The 11,687-nt window shown below is 40.6% G+C and overlaps 1 protein-coding gene and 1 non-coding gene across 3 annotated transcripts in view; both read right to left on the reverse strand.

Moving 5' to 3' along the window:
- KCNJ3 (potassium inwardly rectifying channel subfamily J member 3) overlaps nucleotides 1-6,887 on the reverse strand; it is a 182,347-nt gene extending 175,460 nt beyond the window's left edge. Inside the window, exon 1 of one of the 2 annotated variants that reach the window (XM_066279199.1) lies at nucleotides 5,839-6,886. In XM_066279199.1, the coding sequence (XP_066135296.1) occupies nucleotides 5,839-6,540 (702 nt within the window). In that variant the 5' untranslated portion in view covers nucleotides 6,541-6,886. Of the gene's footprint in view, nucleotides 1-5,838 lie in introns of both variants that reach the window. The other variant, XM_066279200.1, reaches the window with a different exon arrangement.
- A 3,406-nt stretch (nucleotides 6,888-10,293) lies between these two features.
- Nucleotides 10,294-10,501, reverse strand: LOC136307028 (small nucleolar RNA U3). The gene has a single exon (XR_010725753.1). It is a non-coding gene; the product is annotated as a small nucleolar RNA U3 (small nucleolar RNA).
- Nucleotides 10,502-11,687: the final 1,186 nt, after the last annotated feature.

An 11,687-nucleotide genomic window follows, 5' to 3' on the forward strand; every position in this document is an offset into this window, starting at 1 on the left:
AGGATGTATAATTTTAGTTGAACTATCTACAGTTAAATTGTACATTTCTTTGGACTCCTTAAGATTGAAATTCCATCAATGCTCAGGTGGAAAAAAACTATGACCAACATAAAATCTAAAATAAAGATTTTTAAAACTGAGCTACTTGTCCCTTAAAAATATGTTCACTTTATAAAAAGAAAGTACCTCATGCAGTGAATTTGCATTGTAATAAATTATTAAAGACTTTTATACCATTCAAATGAAATGACAGCTTTATAATTCCTTGGGGGCCTTTTATGGAATTTATAATAACTGTGGACAGAATTTATATTCTCACATGCATATTCCCCTCCTACTCACAAACACCCTCAAATCCATTAAATGCTTTTTCCTGCTTCTCTTTATCATTTCTCCTTACTTACTGCTGTTTATTTTGGGTCTTTTTGTCCTTTATTTCTATGCACACTATATTCTCCTGAGCACAAGCCACCCTGTACTTTTCAGTACTATATTAAAAATAAAGAACAAAAACAAATAAAACAACATAATACTATTTTTAAAATAATAAAAATTATAGCTTTTTAGAAAGAACACAAGTTTTCTAATTATTGGAGAATTATGATAATTGTGTCAGAAAAAAGCAAATCTAGACTAAATAGGAATTGTGCTTTTTTTCCCCCAAAGTTGTAATTAATCCACATAAAAATTCACACACATTATAAGATCTAGCCCCCAAGAATTTTGGGGTACTCAGTTGTGGGCATCTTGAATATTTTTATTAATAGCTTATATGATGTTCAGGAAAAATTTTTAAGTAGATATTCATTTGTGGGTTTAATTTTTTTTAAAAGTAACTAATTATCTCAAGATTAAAACTGAAGAGCAAATTGGCCTAGCTCAATCAGTGCAAAGAGTCAATCATACAAAATAAGCTCACACAAAGTCAAAAGCATAACTGCATTTAAGTGCAAGGTATGAAAGGAAGACAACTTAATAAACAAGTGAAAAAAATTCAGGAATCATGTGTCCAGAAATAACATTAGTTAAAGGTTTAACAAAATACTAAGACATAGAAAAGGTTGAGGAGCTTCTTGGTTTTACAGACAACTTTGTTTTTCACTGCATCTTCATTTGCTCACATTTACATGGGGAAACCAGATAGCGCTCAATTTGAGTATCCATATAAATGAATAATTTAAAAAGTGAGTGTAAAAATAATGTATGTGATACACTAGAAGAAGATTGTACACTATTACTTTTTAATAAGTAAAAGTTAAAGGTTGCACAACTGAGCTCCTAAGAATGTCTATTACCATTTGCAATGAGAAAAACTTATTCTTATCTCTTTATTTCAAAATATGGATTCAACAATAGTTGATTTTATGTTTAATTTATGTAAATAAGGATTAACTGGGTGCCTACATATCATATATTATATACATGATGGGTTCTGAATAATAAGTTTAGAAATTCTTGAATAATGTATTAGAGATTATTTAAATCTTCCCCTAAGAAGATGTAAATCTAGGGCAGCCAACCTTTAGTATTAGATTTGTAGAAAGGAGTACATGAAATTTCCAAATCCTTTATACCCAACAACAAATTACAAGGTCCAACATTTCAGCCATTAATACAGTTTTATTAAAATTTTCAACTAGATAATATATTTTAACTTAACATGAAAGTTTTATTAAAACTTTCAACTAGATAATATATTAATATGGCTATGCTGTTGATTAATCTCTATATTTTTGGTTAAAGAGTAACTAAAATAAATTGAAAGTTTAAATAAAAAATCTACATGGTGATGAAAAGAGGAAAAGAATATTCATCTTAAAAGAGATGATAAACTTACCAATTTTAAATTAAAAATTACTTCAAAATAAATTCTTTATTTTTTATTTAATCTACTTATTTTATATTTTGAGTGAAAAAAAGGATCAACTGTTTAGGCATAAAAATAGAAAAGTATATTTTATGTATTTGATATATATTTTATAGAAATAAATTTCATTATTTGCAATCTTGGAAGACAGGAATAGAGTTCAAGTAAAATTTGTTTTCATCTAAGTAACAATTAAAAACATGGCAGAGAAGTTATAAAAACACAAACAAAAAAATACCCTTTCATCAAAACTTAGGGTATTCAAAAGAAGTATGCTTGGAAAATGTCTCAGTAGCAAGGGTTAGAAACACTTATGTTCTTGTATTATTCCATACGTAGGTGGGACATAATACTGAAACTAAGAGACATTGACAAGAGTGTGGTGGTTACGGGGGGGGGGGGGAATGGGAGAGGGATAGGGGGTGGGGAGGGGCACAAAGAAAACAAGATAGAAGGTGACAGAGGACAATCTGACTTTGGGTGGTGGGTATGCAACATAATTGAACGACAAGATAACCTGGACTTGTTATCTTTGAATATATGTATCCTGATTTATTGATGTCACCCCATTAAAAAAATAAAATTATAAAAAAAAAAAAAAGAAACACTTATGTTCTTACAATCTTCCCAAGAATAAAAAGTACCTTATAATAATTAAATAGAAATTTTATATTAATACTGAAAAATAAAATTTTATTTAGCAAATGAAAAAAAAAGAGTAATAGAAAAATACAGGAATAGGCAAAAGTAGGTTTACAGTTGTTTTATGGACAATAATACAATGATTGCTAATAAGAATAAACTGTTTTGCATACTCACAACTGTAAACCTACTTTTGCTTCACTTTGTATAAGTGAAATTAAATTAGGTAATAGAACTAACATACATAGACAATAATTACTACCATTAAATATAATGGGTTTTGGTTCCTTAAAATTCTGTATATTTCTCTTTATTAAAGATTCATAAGCCTTACATTTAAAATGTCAAACAGAGATAAAAGGAAGAAACTGAATATGTGTAGTAATATTTACTAAGAAGGCTGTCTAAGATTGATACCAAAATATTATTACTATATGATTTTGGTATAGCTTCTCTTTAAAAATATAGTTGGTTGTTTTAGGTCACTTCCTATTAGTCCCTAGTTTAAAAAAATAATAATAAAGCAACTTATTGAAAACAAATCTTCCACCTGATTTTGCTGAATGTTACCAGTTCCCCCAAAAAACATGACTTATTTTTAATAAAGTCTAAGGAAATGATAAGTACTATGAGAATTCATTTTAATTACCATGGCTATAAGAAAAATCAACTTCAAACAAACTATACTAACTGGCTGGATGAGGAGTTGCTACAGATTAACTCTCTTGTTTCACAAAAATCAAAAGAGAATTTCACCATAATTTTGTTTAAATATAAATTGATGCCACATGTCAATCATTTTAACTTTTTAGTGATGATAACTTCCTAACAAATAAAAAGCAAAGAATTTTATAGAAATACCATACATATTATTTTAATTAGATGTTGTTTTTATCACCTTGTGTTGATATAGCACCTTGGTCCAAATTTGCCAACACTATAATTCTTTCATGTATTTAGTTTTAATCAGGACAATCCTTAAGGTATATTTGTTACATGGTCCTATGCACAGAAATGATTATCAGTGTTCTGAACCACTGTAGAGACTGAATAATTCAGATTTATTGTACCTTTGTAAAAAGGAAGGAAGGAAGGAAGGAAGGAAGGAAGGAAGGAAGGAAGGAAGGAAGGAAGGAAGGAAGGAAAGAAGGAAAGAAAGAAAGAAAGAAGGAAGGAAGAAAAGAGGGAGATGGAGGAAGAGAGAGGGAGAAAGGGAGAGGGAGGGAGGAAGGGGAGCAAGGGGAGGGACGGAGGGAGGAAGGGAGGAAGGAAGGAAGGAAGGAAGGAAGGAAGGAAGGAAGGAGTAAGGAAGAAAGAGAGAGAGAAAGGAAGAAAGAGAAAGAAAGAACAAAAAACAAAAAAATACTGGTATGTAGATTAATTCTAATTATTGCTGGTTTTATTAAAATAAAAGTTGATAAAGACTAAAAACACTTAAAAATATGTTGCCTTGAAAGGATATTTGCTTTAATAAATGCCTTATATGCTTGAAAAACTGGAGAACAGCATGTAAAAGTGACCTTTAAAGTCTAATTTTAAATTTCCAGTAGACCAATCAATATGGTAATCTTCAATAGAATTTCCTCAATAAGAATCCAAAGTAACATGTAAACATGGATTCCTTGACAGAGACTTTTGCACTATATTAACAAAGTATTTCTATCTTCCTAGTGAGCCTAACATAAAAACATTATACAGCTAGTTCTCTTCATAGAAATAGGCACATACAACTAATAGTCAATAAACATATCTACAGCACAACTGTTTAGCGGCTAAACTTTAACCTGATCCAAACAATTTGATTAGTTCAGTGATCAATAAAACAATATGCTAAGTTAAATAAGAAAATGTATACAGCTCATTGAAGTTGATTATACAGAATAGATCTATTCCAAAATTTTTATTTTTAGTTATCTTAATGAACATATACATCAGAATCAGGTTGAAAATTTTCCACTATGCCATACAAACTTTAGTTTATATATTGTCTGTAGCATAGCAAATACACATATGATGTAGAATGACAGGACAACTGAAGTGTTTAATTCTAATAATTTACTAAGCAACATGGTTAGGAGTAATTAAGGTAGCATCTTATACATGAATAGTGAAAATGACACCAGTGCCAAACTTTTTTAAAGTGCACAGAATCACTTTCAGCTACAATGTAAGTTGAGGCTGTATAAACCAATATACTTGTAGAGAGGAAATAGACATTTCAATGGCAAAATCTTAATTTACCTATTTATCAGATTTTCATTTTATTAATGCTAAATTCAGAAACTGGTTATTTGTGTAACCCAGATAAATTTTCCAGATTTTATTTGAGGTCATCATTTTAAATTTATGGACACTTGAAAACTACCTAAGGGTAAATTCCTCAAAAAGATGAACTGAAAATAACATAGAGAGAGAACTGGGCTGTATCCTACTTTCCCAGACTCCAACTGGGTGAGAGATCAGGGTGGGCTTCTCTTCTTGCTTGTAGTAATGCCCTCTAACGACTAGATGAACCTCACTTTAATAACCACTCTCTGTGCAATTTGTTTTAGCATTTACACTGGTGATAGTAGGAAGCAATCTTCTTTAATGGATGCTGAAAAGCTTCAAGTGAAATCTGTAATTGACAAAGGCTTCATAGAAATAGGCAATTGAGAATTAAATTAAACAAGAGGCTCTACAGGAAAAAAACACTCGAGCTTTCATAGAATACTTCTCTAGGAAAATATTTAGTAAAAATAAAAATTTTAAAGAACCAAGTGTTGCTGCTTCCACTTTATTGACTCTCAGGTCTACGTGCTCATTAAAAAGATGACCACAGATTAGAGTTCATGTTATTGGGTCTAGACTCGAGAGGCATAATCCACCTGCTGATATTATTAGAAGGAAAAAAAAGAAAGTAAGGAAGAAAAACCTTAAGTAAAAGTTGGGGTAAGTTCAGCACCAATTTCTCCAAAATAAAAGCCGCCCAGTTTTAGTACCCCACATTTACTGAAGCATTGACAACAAATCCAGAGAGCTCTAAAGAGCAAAGGATCAAGCGGAACACTGGGCACACCGCTTTCCTCTGTGCTCCAGGAAACAGCAGCTCTCCTAAGTGTAACTAGTGCGGGCAGTGATACAAGCACACTCAAGTAAGGGATACCACAAAAGCACTGGAGTGAGTGGGAAAAGAACAATCCTGTCCACTGTGCTTTCTGGGCCGCAGCCCGATCCCTACCCTGCCCTGAAGAAGCTCACCTGCGGCGGGAGTTAGGAGCAGGGGCTGGGGCGGCCCTGGAGCCGGAGGCCGGCGGCCGCCAGGGGGGCAGGGGGCGGGTCGCACTTACTTTGAGCAGCTTGCAGCGGATCTGCGCGGAGACCATGTGGCTGTTGCGCAGGTTGCCCACCCGGAACATGAGCGTGAGTTTTCCGTCCCTCATGGAAATCACCGCGTGCTCGCTGAACATGAGGGTCTCCGCTCGCTTCTTGGGCTGGGACATCTTGATGAACATGCAGCCGATGAGGAAGGCGTCCACGATGGAGCCGAGGATGGACTGGAACAGGAAGAGGATGATGCCCTCGGGGCACTTGTCGGTGATGTAGCGGTAGCCGTAGCCGATGGTGGCCTCCGTCTCGATGAAAAAGAGGAAGGCGGAGGGGAAGTTGTACACGTTGGCCACGCAGGGCGTGTAGTTGCCGACGTGCGCTTTGTTGAGGTCGCCCCGCGTGTAGGCGATCACCCACCACATGGACGCCATGAAGAGCCAGGCCACGGTGTAGGTGAGGATGAAGATGAAGAGGTTCCAGCGCCACTTGAGGTCCACCAGGGTGGTGAAGAGGTCCGAGAGGTAGCGGCTCGTCTCGCTGCCCAGGTTGCCGTGCTGCACATTGCACCGGCCGTTCTTGTCCACGAACCGCTGCCGCTTTTTCTTGGGCACCAGCTGCTGCTGCGGGCCCTGGCCCGGCCCCTGGGGCTGCAAGCCCGCGCCGCTGGACGAGGTGGTCACTACTTGGTAATCGTCCCCAAATTTCCTTCGGAGTGCAGACATACTACGGAGGGGCGAGCCAGAGTCACGCGCGAAGCTTAGTGCGAGAAACCGAGCGCTGCCAACAGCACCAACGACGCGGGGCGCGGGGGTGAGGGGCGCAGAGCGGGCGCGCCCGGGTGGGGGGCGCACCGGCAGGTGGCGGCGGGCTCTGCGGGCGCCTCCCCTCTCCGGGGACGGAGGCTTTCCTCTCCAGCTGAGTCTTTAAAAAGTCTTCTCCCGCACTCCAGGCAGGAGGGATGCGAGGACCAGAAGCGCGATTTTGCCTCCAGGGTTTGCGAGGCTCCTGTGTGCCTCCTCCCCCACCCGCATCCCGGGCCCCCGGTGCCTGCCCGCAGCGCTCCCGCCCACCCCGCAGCGCTCCCGAACTGACTCTCTAAATTAACAGTTGACAAGTGAGTTCCACTCCACCTGCCAACGCGCCGAGATGTCAGAGCGGCGCTCCCTGCTCGGACCAGACCCTCCCCCCGCCCCGCCGCTCCGGATCGCCCGCCCCCCGAGCGGCTGCTGGCTGCGCCCGGCGCTCCGGCCTCCTATCTTTTGGCCAAAATCCCGCCCAGAGGCATGTCTGCCGGTCGCCGGTGCAGCACCCCCTCCCCGCGCCCTCTGGTCTCACAGCCCTCGCGCCGGACTCCAGAGACGTGTCCTGGCGTCCACCTGCCGCCGAGTTTCCGTGGGCGCCCCCAGGCCCCCCGGACGGACCCCGAGGGCCCCCGGCCACCCCCGCGCGCGGCGGAGAGGCGGCGGCACCAGAACCGCAGCACTCACCCCGCGGGAGACCGCGTCGCGGGCGGCAGCGGCAGCCGGGCCTCGCACTCCGCGCTCGGGGCTGTGTTCCTCGCCCCCACTTTTGCTGCTGAAGCACGATGGGCGCTCGTGCGGGTCCCCAAGCTCCTCAACTTCCAGAGGGCGCCGCGCTGCCCCCGCCGGAACGATCCTGGAGCTCGGGGCACAGACTGGTTGGAGCGCGGGACTTGGGGCTCCTTGGGGCTGTGCTTCCCAGCAGGCGACGGCGGCACTGGTGTGAGGGGTTCGAGCCTCGGGCTTCCGGTCACTTGCAGGTTAAAGACTGGCGCCGCTCCAGCTTTGCCTCTGCTTCACGGTCTTTCCTTTGCTTCTTTCTTTCTCGGTCTCCCCACTCCCCGTCCGCGGTTCCGTGGCCGGAGTGCAAGACGCCAGGCGCCAGCAGGAGCGGCAGGAGAGCAGTGTGTGCGCTAGTGCGTGTGATCAGCTGCAGAGCCGCGCTGGCCCCGCCTGTCCCTGCCTTCCCCCGCCGCCCCACCAGCCCAAACTGCACCTCCGCGCCTCAGTTGAGCCTGCAGTGTCTGGCAGCTCGGGAAAACGCGAGCCCCTCCAATGAGAAGCGACTCTCAATGGACTCCCAAACGCTAGGCTACACTTCTCCGCCCCTATGCACCCATCAGGCAGAAAGCCCCCAGCAAGCAGCAAATGCAGCTCTCCAAAAGCAAAGCAGTATATCTATAACTAGGGCTCTCATTTAAAACGATACCTGAATTTAGGGATACCTCACAGAGACCCATCTGGTTCCGAGATAAACATGTTCAGAACTCAAAGTTGCAAGTAGCAAGGAGGGCCTTAGTATGCAACAGAAAGGAGGGAAGACTCATAGGGAAGCTCATAATCTTTCCTGAAAATGGCTCTAATTAAAAAGGTGCAGGATGTCCAGAGTTAATGTGTGGCTGTAATTGAGGGAAGAAGGCTGCATTTGAATGGCTCAGGCTTAGCAGTTAACTTAATGGAGGGGCAAAGTGCAGAAATAGCTAATATAGTGCCCATGTGTAAATACCAGCTTATTTACCACATTTCATGTTTGTTTTAAAAATGCCAGGGTATCTTGTGGCATATTCAGTACATTCAGTACCGTGTATAATTGATTTTGTTGGAAAAATCATCAGATCCTGTGATTGTTAAAGCAAAGGGCTGCTATAAAACTCCCAAGCAAAGGAAAATAAGTACATAATCACTCTACCACTTCTCTGCCTATAGGCACTCACTCCCCTCTACCTCTCTAAACCTTAGTGCAGGCAAGCATGTCACCTTCTCACCCATAAACTGAGGACTCTTCACTGTTACTTAGTTTAAACAGCTACCAAGAGTTACCGGCTCTTCTGTAGGCTGCCTGATAAGAGGTCAGTAATTCTGTTATTCTTTAGGATTGCATAAGAAGGGAAAGTGACACTGTGGGAAATGTAAACTGTTCTGGGCATGAAATCATAAGACCTGATTTGTGTCCTGGCCCTGTTATTACAAACTGTGTGACCTTGAGCAAGTAGCTAAGTATCTTTGGGCTCCAATTTTCTTCTCTGAAAAATTGGGAGCTTTAACATATTTCCAAAGTTGGTACGGAAGAAGAGAACAAATGTGGTTTTATTACTACTTTTGCTGCAAGGGATGTTATTTACTCAGGATGTAAAAAATACAGAAAAGCCGAGAATTGATTAGAAGTGAGTTTTCGAAGTTGGTCCTATCCTGTGAACTAACAGGTGAACTGTCCTCTCATATGTGATTGCTCTCTCCCTAACTCACGATGCCTTTACCAAGCTGGCTTCTTTGAATACCTGAAGTCCACTGAAGCATAATCCATATCCTGTACATTTAAGCTATCTGTTCCCTCTTTCTGGAAAGTTCTTGCCCTACTGCTCCATGTTGGTGGTTCCTTCTTTCATTTAACCTGAATGCATCCTCCTAGGGAGATCTTCATTAGCCACATACTTCCTACAGCATCATATTGGTTCATTTTCTTCATAGCACCCCCCACCACCACCGGATGCTACTGTATTTATTTGGGTGTTTTCTCTCTCCCTCATATCACAGTCTTGGAATGCAAGCTCCACCAGAACAAAAACCTTGTCTGTCTTGTTTACTGCCATCCCCCCTACACCTAGAACATAGCCTGCCACATATTAGTTCCACAATTAGTATTTGTTGGATCAATAACATTCACCAATCCACATCACTAAGAACTCTACATATATTGACACTCTCTTTGAGTAATACAGAATTAAAAGTCATCACTGAATCAGGTCACTTATATGATTTAATATAAAAAAGTAAATAAAAATAATTTTTCCTCTGTGAATAAAATTGATATTCAATCTGATACTAATTTCTTTTGATTATAGCACTTTTTTGATTAAGAGATATATATAATATATCTCTTATATGATTTACCCTCTCCCTTTAAAAATTGCTACTGACTTCCTTCAAATATTCATTTCATTTTTGGCCCAATGTGAAATGAGTTTCTTGCCTTCAGTCTTTTACTACTTCAGACTGTCCTAGATACTAGATTTATTTCCTTAGAATCATAAAGCTTTAGCAAGGAAATGGAAACCAAAGAGTTCTATGATTACTTCATTTAATTATTTTATTCCCAAGCTTTTAAACTTTTCCATTTTTTCCCCCACTCAGACTGCTCTTCCCCCTTTTCCTCCCTCAAAAGATGAAAAGAACTGGCCCTGGCCAGTTGGCTCAGTGGTAGAGCATCTGCTTCTCCACCCCTTCTCTTGCCCTCTCCCCCAACCCCCATCCCCACAGCCATGGCTTGAATGATTCAAGCTAAGTTGGCTCCAGTCACCTCAGGTGCTAAAATAGCCTCGTTGCTGAGCAACAGAGCAACAGCCAAGCAAGACAGAGCAGCCACCCAGACACTCAGATGGGCAGAGCAATGCCTAATATGGGGCTTGATTTGTGGATCCCTGTCAGGAGTCAGGGCCCATGGCGGAGTCTGTCTCTGCCTCTCCACCTCTCCTTTAATTTTAAATAAAAGAGAAAGAAGAACTACCATCAGTGGCTAACAGCAGTTGCAAAAGCAACACCAAGAGCCAGCTTCAGATTCGGGAGAGAATGTTACGCTTCCTCCTCGTGGTCCTAGGTGCTCTAGACTTTCAGAGAAACTTCTCGGGTATCAAACTACAGAAATGATCCATGAAAGTGTGCTCTTATTCTCACTTTAAAGAAAAACAAAACAGTTTTCTATGAAAAACCTTTGCTATTTTTTAACAATCAAATTTATAAACAATTTTATACTTCAAGAAACATAGTCTAATGTAATCTCATTTAAGTAATAAAAAAATTTAGGCTAGAAAGAGAAAATAACTTGCTCAATATTAGAGTTGCTCAGTGGAAACTTTGAGATTTGTAATCAGAACACTGTACCTCCAGAACCTGGGCACTCTGCCACCCCTTACAGGGAGGGTTACTAGCAGTTTCTAATTTATAACGAGGTCTTCCTCCACTTCTAGGTCATACTTCTCATATAGGTTGAGATTTTAGGTCCTCTTAAATATGCCTGATCTATATTTCCAAAATGATCTCCTATCCTCCCTTTAAGGTGGGCAACACTCCAGCCAACGGTGACTGATACCAATTCCCCAAACATGGCCTACACTAACTGTATTTGTTCAACTTCTTTCTTGTCACTTAAGTACCCTTGTTCTGCCCCTGTGAAATCCAAAACACAATCACTAGAGAAGGAAATAATTTCTCTGGCTTCTACTTCAAGTGCCACTTCCCTCATGAAGCTTCACCTTATACTTCCACTAATAAAAATCTTTCCTCTTGAAGTCTCATTTTCCTAGCCTGTATTGGAGCTTAGAATTATTCAAGATTTTCCCTAAAAGCACCCTGATTATCCACATCTTAATATTTTTACTTCATTCAGTACTCCAGTTATCCAACCTTGCCTTGCATATGGTAAATATTTAATAAATTTTTAAAGAGAACTAAAATGTATTTATCCTACTTTAATGTAATATGCTTAGTGCTTGGTACTTTTTACATTAGTATTTTCATTGCATAGCTAGATAGAAAGACAGTAAAGCAGGTATTCTAAAACATATCTGCTCATTTTCACAGTCTTTATTCTTTTAAAGAAACACTACCGGCTGATACGTTAAATATTTTTTTTAGGATGCTATCATGTCACACTTTAAATGTGCTTGAGCTTTGACCTATCTGTGACAATAAGTCCAACTCTTCAAGAATATATAAAGATGAACCAAACTCATCTTCCCTGTCAGGACAGCTGCTTTCATGATGAGGTTCTGGAGGGCAGCCAGCCCCCTGGTGTCAAAACCAGGCAGGATGTGTGGGGAATGGATGACAGACGGCTCCCTAATCAGGTGCTG

This window comes from Saccopteryx bilineata, chromosome 5 (assembly GCF_036850765.1).
Source record: "Saccopteryx bilineata isolate mSacBil1 chromosome 5, mSacBil1_pri_phased_curated, whole genome shotgun sequence".
In the NCBI taxonomy this organism is placed as follows: Eukaryota; Metazoa; Chordata; class Mammalia; order Chiroptera; family Emballonuridae; genus Saccopteryx; species Saccopteryx bilineata.